Genomic DNA, 24,636 nt, shown 5'->3' with positions numbered 1-24,636 from the left:
CATATGAGGAAAGACGGCCAGCGCTCACTGCGCCTGCACCAGGCAGGGGATAAGAGCGCAGGCGCCGGCTACTTTTGAAAACAGCGGGGAGGAGGAGGCGGCGCCCGGCGCCAAGAAGATGTGAGTGACAGCTGTGTGCTATCTGAAGCAGGGGGGAAACGCCGGCCTCCTTGACTGAGGAGCAAGTATTTCAGACAAATTATAAAACTGATTATTTCTCAAGTTACAGCATCCAGAACTAAAAGAGCCACCTTGTCAGAATGCAGCATTACTGCTGCACAAGGTGGCTCTTTTAGTTTGAAACGACTGAGGGGGGGGGGGGGGGGGTGACAGGTTCCCTTTAAGGACATAAAAATTAAAAGTTTAAAAATTGCTACATTTTCCACAAATTACCGTTTTGTTTTGTTTTTTTTTTCTTCACAAAACAAAAACGCAAATTGTATCAAACAAATTTTGCCACTATCATGAACTACAATAGGTCTCTAGAAAACTGTCTCGGAATCAGTGGGATCCATTTAAGTATTCCAGAGTTATTACCACATAATGTGATGGTGGTTAAAATTGTAAAATTTGACCCAATCATGAAGGTGAAAACAGGGGACTGAAGGGGTTAAAGGAAAGGGCGCACTAAGGAAGCAAAACCTGCATCACAATAATTAGCAGATAATATAATTATTCGAAAATGCTAAATGAATGTCAGCTTTTTAGGTTTATGAAGGTATCGTATATACTCGAGTATAAGCCTAGGGTGGAAAATGCAGCAGCTACTGGTAAATTTCAAAAATAAAAATAGATACCAATAAAATTAAAATTAATTGAGACATCAGTAGGTTGTGTTTTTGAATATCCATATTGAATCAGGAGCCCCATATAATGTTCCATAAAGTTTATGATAGCCCCATAAGATGCTACATATTAAAATATACCCCATATAATCCTGCATAAAGGTTAATAATGGCCAGATCAGATGCTCCATAGACACATTTGCCCAATATAATGCTGCACAAATGTTGATTATGGCCCCATAAGATGCTCTATAAACTTATTTATGCCATATAGTGCTGCACAAACGTTGATTATGGGCCCATAAGATGCTCCATACAGACACTTTTGCTGTTGCTGCGATTAAAAAAAAAATCACATACTCACCTCTCCGTTGCTCAGGGCCCCAGCGCTTTCAATATTCACCTGCTCCTCGTTCCGGCGCCGCTCCATCTTCAGCGTCTTCTGCACTGACGTTCAGGCACAGGATGCGCACTAACCACGTCACTGCAGAAGATGCTGAAGACGGAGTGGCGCTGGAACAAGGAGCAGGTGAATATCGTGCAGCGCTCCCCTCCCCGGTATACTCACCTGCTCCTGGCACGGTGCAGTCCCTGCTTCCCCGGTGCCGCAGCTTCTTCCTGTATTGAGCAGTCACATGGTACCGCTCATTACAGTAATGAATATGCAGCTCCACCGCTATGGGAGGTGGAGCCGCATATTCATTACTGTAATGAGCTGTACCATGTGACCGCTCAGTAGAGGAAGAAGCTGCTGCGCCTGGGAGCCAAGGAACCTGCAGGGACTGCGCCAGGAGTAGGTGAGTATAATTAGACCCCCGCTCCACCTCCCCTGCCGATCCCGGGTATGACTCGAGTATAAGCTGAGAGGGGGACTTTCAACCCAAAAAAATGGGCTGAAAATCTCGTCTTATGCTCTAGTATATACTTTATTTCTGTTTGAATATAGCATAAAGTTGGCATGTCATTTATTCCGCATGGAGTGCATATTTTGAAAATAGTTGATCTTCAGCGGCCACACAGGTACGTTTAATAGACCCAAACCATCGTACAGACTCTTGATTGTAATTTTTAGTTTTCTAGTGAACAGTTTTCAATTATAACAACTTTTTTAAAATAGTTTTTTAATTTGTTTTTTTTTTTTCTAATAGATTTCCAGCAAACTTTCTGATACATCTTCTAGCGGACTTGGGTCTCCAGAAAAAGATTTAACAACTTCAAAGGATGATAGTGGTCCCCTTGATGTCAATGATGTAAGTTAGAATGTAGTTAATGTACTCTAGCATTTTGTTTTTGAATTAACACCAAAACAAAAACAAAGACCTGTACTTCGGTATAATAAGAAAGGAACCATCATATCCAGGATTATCCACTTTTTAAAATTGATGTCCTATTTTTCAGGCAGGACCGCAATATTAACCCCTTAATGACCGCCAATATATCTTTCTACTGAACTGAGATATAAGATAATAGCATCCCCACACAGGTGACAATCCCACAGCTGTCGGCTGTACACTATAGCTGACAACATGCTGTGTTAGCCACGATCAGTGTCTGCACCGTCCATATCTGTTTAACCCCTTAGAAGCGGCTGGCAAAATTGACTACATCATACAAATGGTTAACAGTGTGGGGGCTTTCTGTTTAACCTTTTCAGCACCCAGAGATTATGGTCGTGTGGTTCTGATGTTTGCCATGGCAATTCACAGCCAAATTGCGGCCTTAGAATCTTCCGGCTATAGCGTCATGTTCAGAAGTTAGCAACAATTAGGTGGTAAGAATACATTTTTCCTTTTTTGTTAGGCCGGGTTCACATTAGCGTATGTATGCGCAGCGTATGCATGCGTCTTGCGCACATTTAACATTGTGTACGCAGGGACATGCGTTTGCATCAATGCAAATGCATACGCATGCATCTTTTCACGGTGTCTGGTGAACACAACATGTTGCTTTTTTTGAGGCGTCAATTTTGCACAGGCATGCGGATAAGTGCGTCAAAACAACGCATTGCTGTCTATGGGAACACATTTTTACGCAAGGACATGCATGCGTTCGATAGGCATGCGTACTTCAGACTGCGCATGTCCAGCCATCCACCTCCACCATGCACATAAACAACGCAAATGCATTTAAAGCATGCAAACGCATTTAAAGCATGCACACGCAGAGGGTCTTTTTGGCGTCATGCGTAAGATGATGCGAAGTAAAACCGCAGCGTAAGCATGCGTTTGAATGCGTTTTGGTTTGCGTATGCAGATGATACCCTACACACAGATACGCTAATGTGAACTTAGCATTATGCCAATTTGAATTAATTACTGAAAATCACCTGAAGGGTTAATAAACTACCTGACAGCAGTTTTTAATATATCCAGGGGAGCAGCTTTTAAAATGGTATCACTTTTGGGCGTTTTCCAATATATATGACCCCCAAAGCCACCTCAAACCTGGATAAGTCCCAAAAATTTTTTTGTAAATCACCTTTAAAAAAAATGAAAGATTGCTGCTCGATTTTTTTTTTTTTTTTTTTTTTTTTTTTTTTTTTTTTTTTAATTTATTTTTTAAAACCTCCTGAAATCCTAACAAAATAAAATAACATTTTACGAATGGTGCTGATGTAAAGCAAAACATGTGGGAAATGTCATTTATTAATGTTTTTCTGTGGTGTGGCTAACTGGATTAAAAGGTTAATCTTTCAAAGTTTGAAAATTGCACTTTATTTTTTACATTTGTAAAATTTTTGATTTTTTTTTAATAAATAAAGGTAAACAAACTTTAATCCACCAATCAAAAAGTGTGTGAAAAAGCAAGGTAGATATGTAGATAAAAATTAACCTTTATTAATTCAAAGATAAAAAGTTGGACCCTTTGGTCCAATCTAACAAAGACTAGAAGAACACGATACCCAATAAGTCACATAGAAATATCACTTATTCATCACAAGTAGGGGAATAATGCCAAGATGTCACCCCTAAATGTTTTAAAACAACCAGTAGGCAAAATAACCTGTAAAAAAACAGTTTCATCATTTAGACATTGCCCTGGTGAGTAATAACAATCTCGCCCAATGTTGCTTATTGTTTGGCCAGATTCCAGTTTAGAAAACACCTTGTGAGGTCCTTGAGGCGATGGGGAGGCCCTCATAAGTATCTGTACATTACCCCACCAAACTGAACCAGTCACAATTGTCCCCACAGCTTAGCTTCCGACGTATTTCTTCAGTCAAGTCATCAGGGGAGGTATAGACTGTTAAATAAGAAGTGTAACATATGGGGATTAAGGGCATGAATTTCATCACACATGAAGAAGAAGAAAAATGTGGTGTTCCGGGTCCATAACACATGGTGTTTAAATGACCGCCGGGTGCAGGATAAAACCCGTCATTTCCGGTGCCCCACCATGTGGAATGCATTGGTGGATCGCTAACTTAACTTCCGGTGTCCGCGTCATCACTGGCTGATGGTGTTAAGTATATTCTACGTCACTTCCTGTGCGCAGGATCGTGGAACTCATACAGTGGAACGCAAACGTCATTTCCAGTATCACAGAAGCACATATAAAAATTAAAGAAAAATGTCAACTGCAAATCAGTGATATGCGATCCTTCAACCCCTATTCGGCGGGGGAGAGTCATTAGGAATTTGACATTGATGTAAATGAAAACAGAACAACAAACGGGATACCAGGAAAAATCATAAAACAATCAGATGTCAGATTCCAGCTGTGATCATTGATAAAAAATATTTCCGATTCTCTATACTCTAGAAACCGGGCCAGAGGTACATTGAAGGGTTTAATTGTGGAGGAGAAGAACACTGGAGACCCAGTGGAAAAATATATATGAGAGACATAAATCCCTAGTCTGGACCACCATTCATTTACTACCTAGCAGTGGTGATACGCACCCTAAAGATAGATTACCAGAGATGGTGCCCTTGAAAGAGAGACCTATAGTTTCTGGAATTTATAGTATCAGCCACCATGCAGGGGTCTGCCTAGATGAAATATTGAAACCTTTTGTCACATCCCTGAATTCATACAAGGGATTCTACTGACCTCTTGAGAAAATTGGAAGGTTTAATTTTGGAACCAGAGTCAATTCTATGTAGTATTGATGTGGAAGCCTTATACTCGTCCATCAATCACCTCCATGGCTTGAGGGCGGTCAAATTTTTTCAAAAAAGTAGGGTCCAGCAATATTCCAGTCACAGTGCATTTATATTAAGGCTTCTGGAGTTCTACTTAACAAAAAACTTCTTTCTCTTCAATAGGACACTCTACCACCAGCTCAGGGGCACAGCAATGGGTAGCCCATGTGTACCATCTTATGCCAACTTGCTCCTGGGCTGGTGGCAAGAGTCCACTCTCTTTGTTGATATGTTTGTTGAAGATTTTGCCAAAATCTCATTCTGGTCACGGTACGTTGGTGTGCTACTTATTTGGAATGGTGAAGTCACAGATCTTACCAACTTTGTTACCAAATTGAATGACAACCCCCTGGGCCTCTTTTTTTACCTTTTGAATATGACAAGGAGCTTCCATTTATGGATCTTAGAATTGAGGTAACCATCTGTGGCATTTTTTATACAAAGTTATATAGAAAACACACATTCACTAATGCCCTTCTTTTGTGGGAATGTCACCATCCTGTCCCTCTGAGAAAGGGCATTCCAAAGGGGCAGTATTTGAGAGTACGACGTAACTGCTCCTTAGAGGAGGATTACCAAGAACAGGCGGCTGGTTTATGGCAACTTTTTCTTGACGGGTTACCCTAATGGCATTCTGAGGAAGGCCTATAATGATACCAAAAGGATCAATAGATCACAACTTTGACACCAAAACAACAAAAAGAGGAGCCATCTGTTTGTCGTTATATTACCACCTATAACAACGGTGCACAACAGGTCCGGTCAATTCTAAAAAAAAAAACATTGGCCAATTTTGCTGATGGATGGATACATTGGAGACCTTGTGGGCCCTTACCAACAAATAACCTTCAAAAAGGGAAAATCAGTAGGCTATAGAATTGTACAGTCATTTTGTTATTTAACCCCTTAACGACCGCCGATACACCTTTTAACGGCGGCAGTTAAGGGTTCTTAAACCACAGCGCCGTTAATTAACGGCGCTGTGGAAAAAGTGAATAGCGCCCTCCAGAGTCGAATTTTCTCTGGGGTCTCGGTTACCGGGGGTCGCCGAGACCCCAGAGAACATGATTCGGGGTTTTTTTTTTTTACAGACCCCCGGGTTGCGATCGCTGGTAATTAACCGTTTACCGGCGATCGCAAAAAAAAAAAAAAAAGCGCGATTTCCCATTTAATTTCTCTGTCCTCCGATGTGATCGCACATCAGAGGACAGAGAAATGGGGTCCCCAATCGCCCCCCGATACCGGTCTCCCCCCCGTTGCTCCTCGTGGCTCCCGATGGGCGCCGCCATCTTGTTCTGGCCAAAAAATGGCAGGCTCATGCGCAGTGCGCCTGCCGGCCAGCACCCGAAAGATCTTTGGGGTCTTGGCTGCCGGGGGTAGCCGAGACCCCAAAGAACATGATCGGGGTCGGTTTTTACCGACCCCTGTTTTGCGATCGCCGGTAATTAACTGTTTACCGGCGACAGAAAAAAAAAAAAGCTGCGTGTCATTCTCTGTCCTCTGATGTGACCGCACATCAGGGGACAGAGAAATAGGGGGATTCGGGGACCCTATCATACTTACCGGTGTCCCTGGGTCCTCCTGCGTCCCCTCCTGCCCGCCGGATTCTTCATCCAGTAAGGCCCGCCATGATCTGCTGGCCGGCAGCTAGAAGGTTTGGGGCTAAATTTAGGGTTAGGGTTGGGGCTAAAGTTAGGGTTGGGGCTAAATTTAGTGTTAGGGCTAGGGTTAGGCTTCTTTCACACTTGCGTCGGTACGGGGCCGTCGCAATGCGTCGGCCCGACGCACGTTGTGAAAATTGTGCAGAATGTGGGCAGCGGATGCAGTTTTTCAACGCATCCGCTGCCCAGTCTATGTCCTGGGGAGGAGGGAGCGGAGTTTCGGCCGCGCATGCGTGGTCGGAAATGGCAGACGCGATGTACAAAAAACGTTACATTGAACGTTTTTTGTGACGACGGTCCGCCAAAACACAACGGATCCAGTGCACGACGGACGCGACGTGTGGCTATCCGTCGTGATCCGTCGGCAATACAAGTCTATGGGCAAAAAAACGCATCCTGCGGGCACATTTGCAGGATCCGCTTTTGTCCAAAACGATGGATTGTGACGGATGCCACATGACGCAAGTGTGAAAGTAGCCTTAGGGTTGGGGCTAAAATTAGGGCTAGGGTTAGAGTTGGGGCTAAAGTTAGGGTTAGGGTTGGGGCTAAAGCTAGGGTTAGGGTTGGGGCTAAAGCTAGGGTTAGGGTTGGGGCTAAAGTTAGGGCTAGGGTTGGGGCTAAAGTTAAGGCTAGGGTTGCTGCTAAAGTTAGGGTTAGAGTTGGGATTAGGGTTTGGATTAAGGTTGGCATTAGGGTTAGGTTTGGGATTAGGGTTAAGGTTAGGGTTGGGATTAGGTTAGGGGTGTATTGGGATTAGGGTTAGGTTTGAGGTTTGGGTTGAGATTAGGATTAGGGGTGTGTTGGATTTAGGGTTCTGATTAGGGTTAGGGTTGTTTTGGGGGTTAGGGTTGTGATTAGGATTATGGATCGGGTTAGGGGTGTATTGGGGTTAGGGTTAGAGTTAGAATTGGGGGGTTTCCACTGTTTAGGTACATCAGGGGGTCTCTAAACGCCACAGCCAATTTTGCGCTCAAAAAGTCAAATGGTGCTCCCTCCCTTCTGAGCTCTGCTGTGCGCCCAAACAGTGGTTTACCCCCACATATGGGGTATCAGCCTATTCAGCATAAATTGCACAATAAATTTTTGGGTCCAATTTCTCCTGTTACCCTTGTGAAAGTAAAAATTTGGGAGTGAAAGGATCATTTTTGTGGAAAAAATTATTATTTTTTATTTTCATGGCTCTACATTATAAACTTCTGTGAAGCAGTTGGGGGTTCATAGTGCTCACCACACATCTAGATAAGCTCTTTGGGGGGGTCTAGTTTCCAAAATGGGGTCACTTGTGGGGGGGTTTCTACTGTTTAGGTACATCAGGAGCTCTGCAAATGCAACATGATGCCCGCAGACCATCCCATCAAAGTCTGCATTCCAAGCGGCGCTTCTTCCTTTCCGAGCCCCGATGGGTGCCCAAACAGTGCCCTCCCCCACATATGGGGTATCAGCGTACTCAGGACAAACTGATCAACAGATTTTGGGGTCCAATGTCTCCTGTTACCCTTGAGAAAATAAAAAATTGCAGGCTAAAAAATCATTTTTGAGGAAAAAAAAAGATATTTTTTATTTTCATGGCTCTACTTTATAAATTTCTGTGAAGCACTTGGGGGTTTAAAGTGCTCACCACACATCTAGATAAGTTCCTTAAGGGGTCTAGTTTCCAAAAGGGGGTCACTTGTGGGGGCTTTCTACTGTTTAGGCACATCAGGGGCTCTCCAAACGCGACATGGTGTCCGATCTCAATTCCAGCCAATTCTACATTGAAAAAGTAAAAGGGCACTCCTTCTCTTCCAAGCTCTGCGGTGCGCCCAAACAGTGGTTTACCCCCACATAAGGGGTATTGACGTACTCAGGAGAAATTGCACAACAACTTTTGTGGTCTAATTTCTCCTGTTACCCTTGTGAAAATAAGAATTTGTGGGCGAAAAGATCATTTTTGTGTAAACAATTGCGATTTTTTATTTTCACGGCTCTACGTTATAAATTTCTGTGAAATTTGCGGTGCGCCCAAACAGTGGTTTACCCCCACATGTGGGGTATCGGCGTATTCAGCAGAAATTGCACAACAAAATTTATGGTTAAATTTCTGTTTTACACTTGTGAAAATAAAAAAAAATGGTTCTGAAGTAAAATGTTTGCAAAAAAAAGTTAAATGTTCATTTTTTCCTTCCACATTGTTTCAGTTACTGTGAAGCACGTAAAGGGTTAATAAACGTCTTGAATGTGGTTTTGAGCACCTTGAGGGGTGCAGTTTTTAGAATGGTGTCACACTTGGGTATTTTCTATCATATAGACCCCTCAAAATGACTTCAAATGTGATGTGGTCCCTAAAAAAAAATGATGTTGTAAAAGTGAGAAATTGCTGGTCAACTTTTAACCCTTATAACTCCCTAACCAAAAAAAATTTTGTTTCCAAAATTGTGCTGATGTAAAGTAGACATGTGGGAAATGTTATTTATTAACTATTTTTTTGTGACATGTCTCTCTGATTTAAGGGCATAAAAATACAAAGTTTGAAAATTGCAAAATTTTAAACATTTTCACCATATTTCCGATTTTTTTCATAAATAATCGCAAGTAATATCGAAGAAATGTTACCACTAACATGAAGTACAATATGTCACAAAAAAACAATCTCAGAATCCACAGGATCTGTTAAAAGCGTTCGAATTATAACCTCATAAAGTGACAGTGGTCAGAATTGTAAAAATTGGCTTGGTCATTAAGTACCAAATTGGCTCTGTCACTAAGGGATTAAAAAAAAAAAAAAAAAAAAAAAAAGCCTGGCTCACTAACAACCTTTAAAGGATGCTACAAATGTAGCGGTTGTGTAGCATGCCCGGTTATCTCCACTGGACAAAACTTCAGAAGTGGAGTCACAAATCAGGATTTTCAAATATACCATTTTATCAACTGCCACTCAAAAGGGGTTATTTATAGAGCAATCTGCCCATGCAGTTTGGAATATGTGGGTAAAACAATTTGTGAGTTCAGGCGGTGGGTGGGGGAACATCTTAGGGTACGTTCACACAGGACTTTTTTGCTGCTTTTTTTTGCTGGTTTTTTTTATGCTAATTTAGGTGCGTTATTTTGGTGCGTATTTAGTGCGTTTTTTGGGTACGTTCACACAGGACTTTTTTGCTGCAGATTTTTGCTGCAGATTTTTGCTGCTTTTTTTATGCCAATTTTCAGCTGCTAGGACACCTCACAATGGCTCTTCACACCTTACTACCAGGAACTCCCTCACAATAGATCACAATCGGGACACCTCACAATGGCTCTTCACACCTCACAATGGCTCTTCACACCTCACTAACCACACCCCTTAGCTCTTGGCTGTGAGATCACTTCCTGCTGGCCATGATTTTCTGCACATAAAACGCAGCAAATAATGCTACATGCGTTTTTTCAGCGTTTTTGCAGCGTTTTTTTCATCACCCATTCAAGTCAATGGGTGAAAAAACACTGCAAAAACGCAGCAAAAATGCTGAAAGAAGTGACATGCCCTATGTCCAAAAAAAGCAGCAAAGCAGAAAATACTGATCAAACAAAAAACCAACGTGTGTGCATGAGATTTCTGAAATCTCATAGGCTTTACTGGTACTGTAAAAAGCAGCTGAAAATTAGCATAAAAAAAAGCAGCAAAAAAGTCCTGTGTGAACGTACCCTTAGGCTACTTTCACACTTCCGTCTTTATAAAGACGTTGCAATGCATCGTTCTGTGCAAAAAACGCATCCTGCAAAGTTGCCCGCAGGATGCAGTTTTTGCACATAGACTTGTATTACCGACGCATAATTGGGGGACCGTCGTCACAAAAAAAGTTCGATGTAACGTTTTTTTGTGCAACATGTCTGACATTTGGCTGAAACGCCGCCCCCTCCTCTCCGGGACTTAGAATGGGCAGCGGATGCGTCTGAAAACTGCATCCGCTGCCCACGTTGTGCACAACGTACGTCGGCCCGACGCAGTGCGACGGGCCCGTACCGACAGATGTGTGAAAGTAGCCTTAGGGACATCGCCTTAAAGAGAGATACACCTCTAGCTAGGCATATGAACAGCCATCACAGTGGTGAAACCTCGGACCTTACATTCATGGGAATTGATAAGGTAATCACACCTAAGAGAGGTGGTAATTGGAATCAGAGAATACTACAGAGTGAGACGAGATGGATTTCTCATCTACAAACACAAGCACCCCTGGGACTCAGAGACCCTCACCTTTAATTGTTTTTTAGGCTATGGTCAGACAGGGTGAGCTGCTGCGGAGTGGGGGCACCATTCTCGTTTCCCTTTTAGGATGCCAACCTCCACTCTTAGGTGGGTTAACAATTGGGTTGGAATATCCAGGACACCCCTGTAGTCTGTTCTCTGGTTCCATTACGCATCTTTTTGCTGTAATCAACTTTCCTCTCTTTTATGCCATTCTAACTATCTTCTGACTTTCCCCATCTCGGATTATCAACACAAATGGCATTATCCTAGGGTTTACCAAACTAGCCAGGAGAGACAAATTAAACTAAAATATAACCTTTAATATGTATTTTCTAAAAACAATAGATAAATCCAAACCAGTAATACATGGTTTGATCTCACCAAAATTGAAGTCCTTTTTTGTAAGTTGCACATCTGTAGGAGCCCATAAATCCATTGTATGGATTAGAAGGGGGGAGGGGAGAGTTTCTAATATCCCCTGTCATGCTCCTCCAAAGCTCCTGTCCTTACAAGGACAGTCTCCAAGTAAGGCTACTAAATTGTACCCTCTAAATCCTGTGGAATCTTCCTATGCGTTTCCTCCCCCGTTCGAGGGATTCATCAGGGGAGAAAAAAAAAATTGTGGGAGTTTTCAAGAGCTCCTGCATTGGCAGGTAGCTAACATGTCAGATCCTACCAGTTTTGGTCAGGACTCCTTTTTGTATGAGGCCTGGTAAGCTGAAATCCCCATTAAAATGTCCCCATTATATAGTTTCTTGCTCACCCTCATGTTCCTCGGCGTCTGACCTCATTTCCGGTCTCCCCCATGTGTTATCCAGCGTCCGACCTCATTTCCGGTCTTTGGACCGCATTATGGAACGTGAGTCTATTGGAAATTACACACGCAGGACACGCTTCCCATGCATCACTCTGAGTCCACCTCATTTCCGGTCCTTGGACCGCATTGTGGAGCGCAGGTTTACCAGAAGTGAAGTACGCAGATGTCATCCGGGCTTCACGCTCACTTCTGGTATTTGGACCGCAATGTGAAGCGCAAGTCCACTGGAAGTGACGCTTGTGTGCACTCCTATACACTTATACCATATGTTTCAGAGTCCAATAGCAAATTTAAGAAGCATCATTGTCAGAAGCTCCCTGTCCTCTCAAACAGCTGCAGGAACCCTTCCTTGCAACCAGACAAAATAGCGACCCAAAGAAAGATGACATAAGGTCAGACCAAATACCATAACCAAAACACTTTATTAACAATTATTAAAACAAGTGTGCAGGAGGCGATACAAAAATTGGCGACATATATGAGGACATTGTAAAAATAGCAGGAGGCACGTACACAGAAATGTAAGTCCACAAAGAGTTAAGTAACTACCACTCCTAGTATTGATAACTTAATTAATACCCATAGGGTATCACCCAATATGAAAAAACTGAAAAAAAAATACAAAAATAATAACAAAAAAATTAAAAAAATTGAAAGAAAATTGAGATAAATGCACAGAGTAGTGTACGGTGGTAGGGGATAAAATCTGCATGCGGAGGCCAGGAAAAAATCCCTATAAACCACAATCCTAAAATCACCATAGGCATAATCATAGACAAAAATTAGATGTAGATTCAATATAAGGCCAGTGGTGAAGACACTCAATAGTAGGCCATAATACAATAAAAGACGCTGCAGAATTTACCCACCGCAAAGTAGACTGTCAGTCCTGGGGACGCGCCTCCGCCCCAATGCGCGTTTCGGAAAACACAACCTTCGTCAGGGGGCATGACGAAGGTTGTGTTTTCCGAAACGCTAAGGCTAAGGCTGCTTTCACATTTGCAGTTGGGTCCGCAGCTTTTCTGACGCATACATCCACATGCGTCTTGATTTCCTATTTTTAACATTGTCGACGAAGGTGCATGCTTTCACCCGCATTTGCTTACACATGCATTTTTTCGCTGTGTGCGGCGGGGCGCGGCTAACGCACCATGTTGGAATTTTTGAGGCGGCAAATTTCCGTCAATTATGCGCAGGCATGCGGATGAGTGCGTTAAAAAAAAAAACGGATAAGGCTAGTTTCACATTTGCGTTTAAAAACGCAGCGTTTAAAACGCAAACGCAGGTGGTGAAAAAAACGCATGTAAACGCGTGCAAACGCTGTGTTTTTTTAGACGCATGCGTTTTTGCATGCGGTAAAAAGAATGCGCGTTTTGCCACGTTTACATGCGTTTTTTCCTGCGTTTGCGTTTTTGAAACGCATGCTGAGAAGTGTGTGACAGCTGCCAATCATCAAAATCAACAAGAAACCCCACTATAAATAGAAATAGCTAGGGTTGGGGTTAGGGGTAGGGTTAGGGGTAGGGTTAGGATCCCTATGGTTAGGGGTAGGGTTAGGATCCCTAGGGTTAGGGGTAGGGTTAGGATCCCTAGGGTTAGGGGTAGGGTTAGGGTTAGTATCCCTAGGGTTAGGGGTAGGGTTAGGATCCCTAGGGTTAGGGGTAGGGTTAGGATCCCTAGGGTTAGGGTTTGGAGCCCTTTATCACCTTGATGGTGGGGGGTGGCTTATCATTGTGTATTCTTGTTTTTTTCTATGGAAACGCATGCGTTTAAAAACGCAACCAAATGCATGTGCTTAAAAACGCATGCGTTTACATAGACAGCAATACGTTTTTTTGCCGCAAAAAAAAGCCTCTAGAAATTACTACATGTTGCATTTCTGCAACAAAACGCAAGCATAGAAACGACGCATGCGTCGTCAAACGCGGCGAAACGCATACAAAAAAACGCATGCGTTTTTAATGTTAAATATAGGAAAAAAGTGCATGCGTTTTTTTGCACTAAAACGCAGCGGCAAAAAACGCAAATGTGAAACCAGCCTGTCTATGGGAAAGCATGCGTACGCTTGTCTTTGCGTACGCATGCGTTCGATGCGCTTGCATACTTTGGACTGTGCATGTCCAGGAACTGATTTAGACACGCCCATTGAGACACGCCCTTCTGGAACTGTCAAACGCATGTGCATAAAAAGCGCAAACTCATGTAAAAATGCATACAAACGCTGCGGGTTTTTTGCAGTCATGCGTAAGCTGATGCGAATAAAAAACGCTGTGTTATCATGGGTTTGCATGCGTTTTTGCATGCGGTTTCGGACGATATGCTGCGGTCTCCAGCGCAAATGTGGAACCAGCCTTATCTATTGCGTTCTTTCTCTCTGTGCTGTGTTGTGTACAAGTACCGTATATACTCGAGTATAAGCCGAGATTTTCAGCCCAAATTTTTGGGCTGAAAGTGCCCCTCTTGGCTTATACTCGAGTCATGATCGGTGGTGGGGTCGGCGGGTGAGCACTGTCATATACTTACCTGCTTCCGGGGCTCCTGGCGCCCCCCCCTGCACGTCCCACTGTCTCCGGGTGCCGCAGCTCTTCCCCTGAGCGGTCACGTGGGACCGCTCATTAGAGAAATGAATAGGCTGCTCCACCTCCCATAGGGGCGGAGCCGCCTATTCATTTCTCTAATGAAGCGGTGCCGGTGACCGCTGATAGAGAAAGAGGCTGCGGCACCGAAGACAGGCAGGGGGAAGGAGCGGGACGCCGGGAGCAGGTAAGTATCGCATATTCACCTGTCCGCGTTCCACACGCCGGGCGTCGCGCCATCTTCCCGGCGTCTCTCTGCACTGACTGTGCAGGTCAGAGGGCGCGATGACGCATATAGTGTGCGCGCTGCCCTCTGCCTGATCAGTCGGTGAGGAGAGACGCCGGGAAGATGGCGCCGAGGAGCTGCACGCAAGAGAGGTGAGTATGTGTTTGTTTGTTTTTTTATAGCAGCAGCAGCACAGATTTATGTGGAGCATCTATGGGGCAATGGTGCAGAGCACTATATGGCAGAGCTATGGGGCAACGGTGCAGAGCACTATATGGCAGAGCTATGGGGCAACGGTGCAGAGCACTATATGGCACAGCTATGGGGCAACGGTGCAGAGCACTATATGGCACAGCTATCTATGGGGCAACGGTGCAGAGCACTATATGGCACAGCTATGGGGCAACGGTGCAGAGCATTATATGGCACAGCTATCTATGGGGCAACGGTGCAGAGCACTATATGGCACAGCTATCTATGGGGCAACGGTGCAGAGCACTATATGGCAGAGCTATGGGGCAACGGTGCAGAGCACTATATGGCACAGCTATGGGGCAACGGTGCAGAGCACTATATGGCACAGCTATGGGGCAACGGTGCAGAGCACTATATGGCACAGCTATGAGGCAACGGTGCAGAGCACTATATGGCACAGCTATGAGGCAACTGTGCAGAGCACTATATGGCAGAGCTATGGGGCAACGGTGCAGAGCACTATATGGCACAGCTATGGGGCAACGGTGCAGAGCATTATATATATGGCACAGCTATCTATGGGGCAACGGTGCAGAGCATTGTATATATGGCACAGCTTTATGTGGAGTATCTATGGGGCAACGGTGCAGAGCATTGTATATATGGCACAGCTTTATGTGGAGTATCTATGGGGCCATAATGAACGGTGCAGAGCATTATATATGGCACAGCTTTATGTGGAGCATCTATGGGGCCATAATGAATGGTATGGAGTATCTATTTCTAATTTTGAAATTCACCGGTAGTTGCTGCATTTTCCACCCTAGGCTTATACTCGAGTCAATAAGTTTTCCCAGTTTTTTGTGGCAAAATTAGGGGGGTCGGCTTATACTCGGGTCGGCTTATACTCGAGTATATACGGTATGTGATTCTTCAGCATTTGCTTTAGTCTTGCTTGATGAAGGGACCTGCGTAGTCTCGAAAGCTTTTTGTTGGGTATCGTGTTCTTCTTGTCTTTGTTACGTTGGACCAAAGGGTCCTACTTTTTATCTTAGAATTAATAAAGGTTAATTTTTATCTACATATCTACCTTGCTTTTTCACACAATTTTTATAAATAAACACAAAACATATTTACCTAAATTTACCATTCTCATACATTATAATGTGCCACGAAAAAATAGTCTCAAAATTACTGCGGTTTGTTGAAGCTTTCCAGAGTTATTACCACATAAATTGACACTGGTCAGATTTTAAAAATTTGGCCCGGTCACTAAGGGGTTAAATCCTTCGGCCTCTGATTTGCAGTACTTCCATGGCAATAGGTGCAGCCAGCCATGTTTACACTGCTCGATACATCATAATGCTGTACATTGATAAACAGCTGTGCTTGGTATTGCACATTACTTATTAAGACCCAGCAGTATCACTCCATATCCAAGACAGGACATGAAGAAATGCTGTTTTCAGAGATCACGAAGGCAGAAATAGAAACAACCATATAAGACATTTGATTGTCAAAGGTGTTGTCTACTTTCAGGAAAGTGGCCCCAAACTTTGTAAAATAACAAGCTTAATTACTCTAAGGCTATGTGCACACGTTGCGGATTCAGATGCGGATCCGTAGTGTTTTTGGACACTCGGAACTGCATCAAATCCACAGTGTAGTGCACAAGCAATGTTAGTCTATGTGAAATTGACATTTGGTGTGCACCTGCTGCTGAATCGCAGCTTTTTTTTTTCCGCAGCATGTCAATTCCTTTTGCAGTTCTGCAGCGTTTCTGCACCCATTGACTTCCATTGTGTCAGGCCACTCCACAGGTTTAAAAAAGATATGCGGTTTTGCTGCGGATTTGCCTGCGAGAAACGCAGCAGATGGGCAGAGGGGAGAGTGTGTGTGTGTGTGGAGAAGATGTGCAGGGCTGTATATATGTGTGTGTGTGTGCGGGGCTGTGTGCAGGCAGGCATCGTCCGATGGGACTACTAGTCCCATCTGGCTATGCCTGCTACAGTGACAGGTAGCTGGATGGTGGGACAGTAGTAGTCCCATCATCCGGCTACTGTGTTCAAGTGTAAAAAAAAACCAAAACACATATACACATACAGCACATAGTTATACATACAGTACATACTCACCATACAGCTAATCCTCAAAGCCCTCGATCACCTGTAAAAAAAAAAATAAAAAAATAAAAATAATAATCCAACAGTATACTCCCTGATCCGGTGTAATCCATTTCATAACGAGTGTCCCACGACGATCTCCCGTGGAGAGCTGTTACATCGGCAGATGCGACCGCTCTCCTGGGGCTCCGGTGATACAGTGACAGGAGGTAATCCTCCCTCCGTCGCTGTGAGTGCAGAGTTCATACTGTCATTTGCGGCACCGCTACATGGGAAAATTCTCACGCAGCAGTGCCGTAAAGTGAGAGGACATTGAACCCTCAGTGATAATACTGCAAGAGCCATTGCCTTCTGTCAGTGTGTCACTGGAGGAATATATAGCTGTCACATCTCCTGATGTGACAGCTCTATAGGGGAGATCGTCATGGGACACTCGTTATTAAATGGACTGCGTCGGACCAGGGAGTGTTTGTGTTGGTTTATTATTTTTTTCTTTTTTTTGCAGGCGTTCGAGGGCGTCACATGGAATGGCAGAAAAATAGATGGCAAAACTGTGTTGTTTTATTTCATTAAAATACTTGATTCTGCATGTGTGTGTATGTGTTTATTTAACCCATTAACAACTGTAGGACTAGTAATGGATAGGTTTCTTATTGACACCTCCCCATTACTAAGCCAGCTTGATGTCACCTTACAATTCAAAGGTGACATCAACCCCCTATTACCCCATATGTATCGCTACAGGGCAGTGGGAAGAGAGGCCAAGTGCCGGAATTGGCGCATCTTACAGATGCGCCATTTCTGGGGCGGCTGTGAGCTGGTGTTTGTAGCCATGGAGGGTGGGCAATATCCATGGTCCCTTCCTAGGCTATGAATATCAGCCCACAGCTGTCTGCATAGCCTTTTCTGACTATTAATTATAGGGGAACCCCATGTCATTTTTTTTTTTTGGGGGGGGGGGTCCCCCTATTTTAATAGCCAGTAAAGGATAAATATACAGCTGCGGGCTGATATTCATAGCCTGGGAAGATCCATGGGTATTAACCCCTTCTCAGGCTAGACACATCGGCCCCTAGTCACTGGCTTTCCCTCTCTGGCGCAGAAAATTGGGCGGGAGCCCATGCCATTTTTTTTTCTTTTTCAATTTTTTTTTATAAATTTAAACAGATATTGCGTTTAAGGCCGGGGTCACACTTGTGAGAAACTCCCACGAGTCTCTCACATCAATACCCAGCACTGCCGACGCCACTCAGGATCTGAGCATGCGGCTGCATGTATTTCTATGTAGCTGAACGCTCCGGTCTGAGTGCCGGCGGCAGTGCTGGGTATTGAGGTGCAAGACTCATGCGAGTTTCTCGCAAATGTGACCCCGGCCTAATGCAGATTTTGTGTCTTTATTTAACTCTTTATGCACCATTATATTATGTTTATTACTAAACATCGGCCTTGCTATTATCTATCTATTATCTATCTATAGATTGTCTATCTATATATAGATATATCTATCCATCTAGATATAGATATACAGTCCCTTGTGAAAGTATTCGGCCCCTGGAAGTTTTCAACCTTTTCCCACATATCATGTGCTTCAAACAGAACCCTGAGACCATCACAGAGCAGGTGCGTTTTTATGGAGACTTGATTACCCACAGGTGGATTATATTTATCATCGTTAGGCATTTAGGACAACATTGGATCATTCAGAGATCCACAATGAACTTCTGGAGTGAATTTGCTGCACTGAAAGTAAGGGGGCCGAATAATATTGCATGCCCCACTTTTCAGTTTTTGAATTTCCACAAAAATTTTAAATAACTAATAAATTTAGTTCAACTTCACAATTGTGTTTCACTTGTTGATTCTTCACCAAAAATTTACATTTGGTATCTTTATGTTTGAAGCATGATATGTGGGAAAAGGTTGAAAAGTTCCAGGGAGCCGAATACTTTCTCAAGGCACTGTATATCTATAGATAGATGATAGATCTATAGATAGATAGATCTATCTATCATCTATCTATCATCTATCTTCCTGTGTGTGTAAACATTATTCTTCACTGGAGTATGTAAATAAAGAGGTAGGACAAGAAAAATGACCTCACAGTTACTTCTAAAGATCTTTTATTGAACAAAAAAAAAAGTAGTGATGAGCGAGTGTACTCGTTGCTCTGGTTTTCCCAAGTACGCTCGGGTGATCTCCGAGTATTTGCTAATGTTCGGAGATTTAGATTTTGTCACCTCAGCTGAATGATTTATGGCTACTAGCCAGCCTGAGTACATGTGGGGGTTGCCTGGTTGCTAGGGAATCCCCACATGTAATCAAGCCGCAGCCTTAAATCATTCAGCTGAGGTGACGAAAACTAAATCTACCAGAGTCAGAAATACTCGGAGACCACCCGAGCGTGCTCGGGAAAACCCGAGCAACGAGTACACTCGCTCATCACTAATCTTTAGTTTTAAAAAACGCATATAAATCTGCATGAAAATCCGTATAAAAAATGCTCGGATTTTTACTTGAGTTTTCTGCCAAGAGATGCAGAATCTGCACAGAAAACTCCACAGGCAAATCTGCAACATATGCACATACCGTTTTTTTTCCGCACAGAAACACTGCAGAACCGCATGTGATTTACAGTACAATGTAAATCAATGGAAAATAAAAATGCTGTGCTCATGGTGCAGAAAATTCTGCACAGAAAACGCTTCGGATTAAAAGAAGGAGCATATCAATGCTTTGTGCGGATCTGCAGCGTTTCTGCGCCCATTCCGTAATAGAAATCCGCAGGGGTAAAAATGCATGAAATCTGCAACAAAAACACAAAATCCGCATAAAAAACGTGCAGATTTTGACCTGCGTTTTCTGCCAAGTGGTGCAGAATCCGCACAGAAAATTCCACAGGCAATTCCGCAACGTGTGCCCACAGCCTTACTCCTCTGGTCCAGCGCAGGTTCACCACCGCAGCTCCGGTCTTAATGTTTTTTCTGGAGCTGTATTATTGAAAGTAATAAGTAGTGAGGATGTTATCCCTGTAGTGTCAAGGGGAAGGCCTTCCCACAGGACGCAGGACGCAGGAGCGCTATCCCCCATCCACTAAGGGTACTAAGCCTACATGTCCACCAGCAAGACGCAGTTGCGCCGCTGTTACCCCACTACAAGGCTTTATCCAGAACTGGCAAATCCATTAAACCACATACAACTTACCAGCAATTTAAGGCTGATACATTGGCACCTGCAAGAAAGGTTGTCTCCAGTGACATACCAACTTTCTATTTGAATCGCGTATGCAAACAGCAGCAAGACGCTGATGCACCGCTGCTATTCCTCAGCAAGGTCATACTCAGAGAGAAATCAACTATCAGGCCATACTTGGTATCAAAAAGACTGTACCTGCCCCTTGACACTACAGGGATAACATCCTCACTACCATAAGAGCCACTCATAAATCCTGGATTAAGTGCGACTTTAGAGTAAGACCCGGGAGGGTCGAAACGTCAAATCACTCAGTCGCTTATACTGCCTACTATTTGATCTGTCACATTTGATTTTCTGTTTTTCACTTGAATAAATTAGCAAATTTCAAAAAATCCTTTTGTTTCTAAGATATTCCACACAGGGAGTGCGGTGGATTTCAATAATACTGATACTAGACCTTACGGTCTGTCTCACCAGCACCCCGATCTAAATTTAGAGTGCAGGCCAAATTATATTTACATTTTCTGGAGCTGTGACTTCATGTCAGAAGTGTGTATGACTGCTCTAGCCCATCACTGAGCTCAGTGGGTACATACAGCTCAATGATTGAATAAACTGGTGACTCGTGTTGTTGTCATATCGCAGTTCCAGCCAAAATATTGACACCAGAGCTGTGGCATGGAACCTGCACTGGACCCAGGGAGGGCAAGCACCTGCTAAGCTTGTTAATTTAAAAAGTTTGGGGCCACTTTCCTGAAAGTGAACAACCCCTTTAAACTAAATGCCTTGCCAACAGAGACTTAAAGACACATTTTCTCATTTATACCATTGGGGGAGCGTTAGAACAAGATGCCGGTAATACTCCCTGCCACTATGAGGCTCGACACTTTGTGCATAAAAAAGTATTGTTTCCGCATGGATTTTGTTTGATGAGACTGTTTTTATTCCTCTTTGTTCCCCTCAGACTCCCTATATTCTTTGGGGTCATCCTAAAGTTACATAAAATTGAAAGTATATAGCGTGCATCTTTATGAAGATCCGCTAGCGTGGAATAGGGAATAAAAAGCACTCTCATTTAAATTTTCTCCTGCGAGTACGTACTTTGTGCTAAATATTGGTTTTTACTCTCAGGATATTGCTGCTCCTCCTGCTGTAGTTAAAAACAAAAGAGGCAGAAAGAAAAAGGTAAGCAAAAATATGGAACCTAATTCTAGTGAAGGTTGGAGGTCTCAGCAGAGGGACTTATTCTGTTGCTGACTTCCATGATGCCAAAGTTGCATGCAACTGAAATAACACCCACACATAGTGACTGCCTATGGCAGTGTAATTTTACTGGTAAAACTGTGTTATTGTCTTTAAGGGAACCTGTCAGCAGGATTGTTCTGGGTAACCTACAGTGTAAGGTTGGTGCCGTTATACTGATTAAAATGATACCCTGGGTTGATGAAATCTGTATTGTAGCTGTTGTGTAATCTGTATTTTCAGTTTTGAGTTAATGATATGCTTGTGCTCTGGGGCAGCCTGTGTGTGGGGGTCTTCATATGGTGCTCTGATTAGGTATTCATCTGTATAGGCCTCTGACTGGTCACTGATCTCTGTGACCTGCCCCCTACTTTACACTATGAATATTATCTCTCTATCTATCTATCTATATATATATATATATCTATATATATATATATATATATATATATATATATATATATATATATATATATATATATATATATATATATATATATATATATATATATATATATATATATATATATATATATATATATATATATACACAGTTAGGTCCATATATATTTGGTCAGAGACAACATTTTTCTCATTTTGGTTATAGACATTACCACAATGAATTTTAAACAAAACAATTCAGATGCAGTTGAAGTTCAGACTTTCAGCTTTCATTTGAGGGTATCCACATTAAAATTGGATGAAGGGTTTAGGAGTTTCAGCTCCTTAACATGTGCCACCCTGTTTTTAAAGGGACCAAAAGTAATTGGACAGATTCAATAATTTTAAATAAAATGTTCATTTCTAGTACTTGGTTGAAAACCCTTTGTTGGCAATGACTGCCTGAAGTCTTGAACTCATGGACATCACCAGACGCTGTGTTTCCTCCTTTTTGATGCTCTGCCAGGCCTTCACTGCGGTGGTTTTCAGTTGCTGTTTGTTTGTGGGCCTTTCTGTCTGAAGTTTAGTCTTTAACAAGTGAAATGCATGCTCAATTGGGTTGAGATCAGGTGACTGACTTGGCCATTCAAGAATATTCCACTTCTTTGCTTTAATAGACTCCTGGGTTGCTTTGGCTTCATGTTTTGGGTCATTGTCCATCTGTAGTATGAAACGACGACCAATCAGTTTTGCTGCATTTGGCTGGATCTGAGCACACAGTATGGCTCTGAATACCTCAGAATTCATTTGGCTGCTTCTGTCCTGTGTCACATCATCAATAAACACTAGTGACCCAGTGCCACTGGCAGCCATGCATGCCCAAGCCATCACACTGCCTCCGCCGTGATTTACATTATGTGGTATGCTTTGGATCATGAGCTGTACCACGCCTTCGCCATACTTTTCTCTTTCCATCATTCTGGTAGAGGTTGATCTTGGTTTCATCTGTCCAAAGAATGTTCTTCCTGAACTGTGCTGGCTTTTTTAGATGTTTTTTAGCAAAGTCCAGTCTAGCCTTTTTATTCTTGACACTTATGAGTGGCTTGCACCGTGCAGTGAACCCTCTGTATTTACTTTCATGCAGTCTTCTCTTTATGATAGATTTGGATATTGATACGCCGACCTCCGGGAGAGTGTTGGTCACTTGGTTGGCTGTTGTGAAGGGGTTTCTCTTCACCATGGAGATTCTGCGATCACCCACCACTGTTGTCTTCCGTGGGCGCCCAGGTCTTTTTGCATTGATGAGTTCACCAGTGCTTTCTTTCCTTCTCAGGATGTACCAAACTGTACATTTTGCCACTCCTAATATTGTAGCAATTTCTCGGATGGGTTTTTTCTCTGTTTTCACAGCTTAAGAATGGCTTGTTTCACCTTCATGGAGAGCACTTTTGACCGCATGTTGACTTCATAGGAAAACCTTCCAAATGCAAGCACCACACCTCAAATCAACTCCAGGTCTTTTATCTGCTTAGTTGAGAATGACATAATGAAGGGATTGCCCACACCTGTCCATGAAATAGCCTTGGAGTCAATTGTCCAATTACTTTTGGTCCCTTTAAAAAACAGGGTGGCACAGGTTAAGGAGCTGAAACTCCTAAACTCTTCATCCAATTTTAATATGGATACCCTCAAATGAAAGCTGAAAGTCTGAACTTCAACTGCATCTGAATTGTTTTGTTTAAAATTCATTGTGGTAATGTCTATAACCAAAATGAGAAATGGTGCCGCAGTAGCAGCTATCAGCAATCCAATAGCTGCTACTGATCAGGCGGCGCCAACTTGCTGCTGAAAAAAAATTGCCTCCTCCAAGATAGCGGCGCTTTCACCATTTTCAGATAGGTGTCTGCCTGCAGAAGGTGAGATATATATATATATATATATATATATATATATATATATATATATATATATATATATATATATATATATATATATATATATATCCCGTTGACCAAAAAAAGAAAAAAAAAAAAACACGGCACTGTCTAAACCAGAGGTGTCAAACTGCATTCCTCGAGGCCCGCCAACAGGTCATGTTTTCAGGATTTCCTTGTATTGCACAGGTGATAATTTAATCGCCTGCACATCATGATTCCAGCACCTTGTGGAATGCTAAGGAAATCCTGAAAACATGACCTGTTGGCGGCCCTCGAGGAATGCAGTTTGACACCTCTGGTCTAAACAGAGCTGAGGCTGCTCCACTCCTGGAGTCAGGTGTTAATCAGCAGTCATTAAACTAACAGCCACATATAATCGGATCGGGTGCTCTTCAGAACAAAACAGACGATTCCACTGATATATGCAAGAAAAAGGAAGGCACTCGCCGTTCTAAAAATTGGCAATCTTTATTCAATCTTCATAAAAAAGCTTCATGGCCGGGGGAGTGAGAAAAAAAGCTCTTACGAGCAGGAGCAAACGACGGCCGTTTCGCGCTGTACTTGCGCTTCTACGGGTCAGCATGTGTGAAAGAATGACAGGGGAAGGAATATACCGGCCACAATACACTCCCCCTCCCGCCCAACTCCTCCCACACCACCGGAAATACAAAACATCAAAATTTGCACAATTAAAACCAATATCATTACACGTCATCCCAAGTGACAATAACAACAGTAAGGAACGCCAATATTATACCCACTACTTACTAATCAAAACGCCAGAGGTTTGTTTATTAACATCTGAATACCTATTTACGCTCAAACGCTGGCCCACCCGCCTACATAAGCGCTATGGTCTTTTGTTATAAAAACGAAACCGGACACATTAACTATACAAGCTGATTTACTTACTGCAGGAACACCGCCATGTCCACCCTATCATTAAAGCCTAGTGGACCCATCGTGCCAGTGCGCATGATCTACCTTGCTTCCCTTTTCAGCAACAGGTTATCTAGATTCCCTCCTTGGGCTGGTAAGCTCACTTTCTCAATCCCTGCAAACATCAGTACATTGGGATTTCCATTATGCTTCTCCTTAATATGCGAAATCAATCTTGGGGACTCCCTTCCCAGATGCTATCGATTTACA

At 43.0% G+C, this 24,636-nt stretch overlaps 1 protein-coding gene across 9 annotated transcripts in view; it reads left to right on the top strand.

Moving 5' to 3' along the window:
• Positions 1-24,636, top strand: part of PSIP1 (PC4 and SRSF1 interacting protein 1) — a 243,462-nt gene that overhangs the window by 119,119 nt on the left and 99,707 nt on the right. For 6 of the 9 annotated variants that reach the window (XM_077249249.1, XM_077249248.1, XM_077249257.1 and 3 more), the window contains exons 6-7: positions 1,934-2,035; positions 21,059-21,112. In XM_077249249.1, the coding sequence (XP_077105364.1) occupies positions 1,934-2,035; positions 21,059-21,112 (156 nt within the window). The remainder of the gene's footprint in view (positions 1-1,933; positions 2,036-21,058; positions 21,113-24,636) is intronic. The other 3 variants (XM_077249254.1, XM_077249253.1, XM_077249255.1) reach the window with 1 other exon arrangement.

This window comes from Ranitomeya variabilis, chromosome 1, assembly GCF_051348905.1.
Source record: "Ranitomeya variabilis isolate aRanVar5 chromosome 1, aRanVar5.hap1, whole genome shotgun sequence".
Classification (NCBI taxonomy): domain Eukaryota; kingdom Metazoa; phylum Chordata; class Amphibia; order Anura; family Dendrobatidae; genus Ranitomeya; species Ranitomeya variabilis.
The sequence above is the reverse complement of the archived record's forward strand: the minus strand, read 5'-3'. Positions and strand labels throughout refer to the sequence as shown.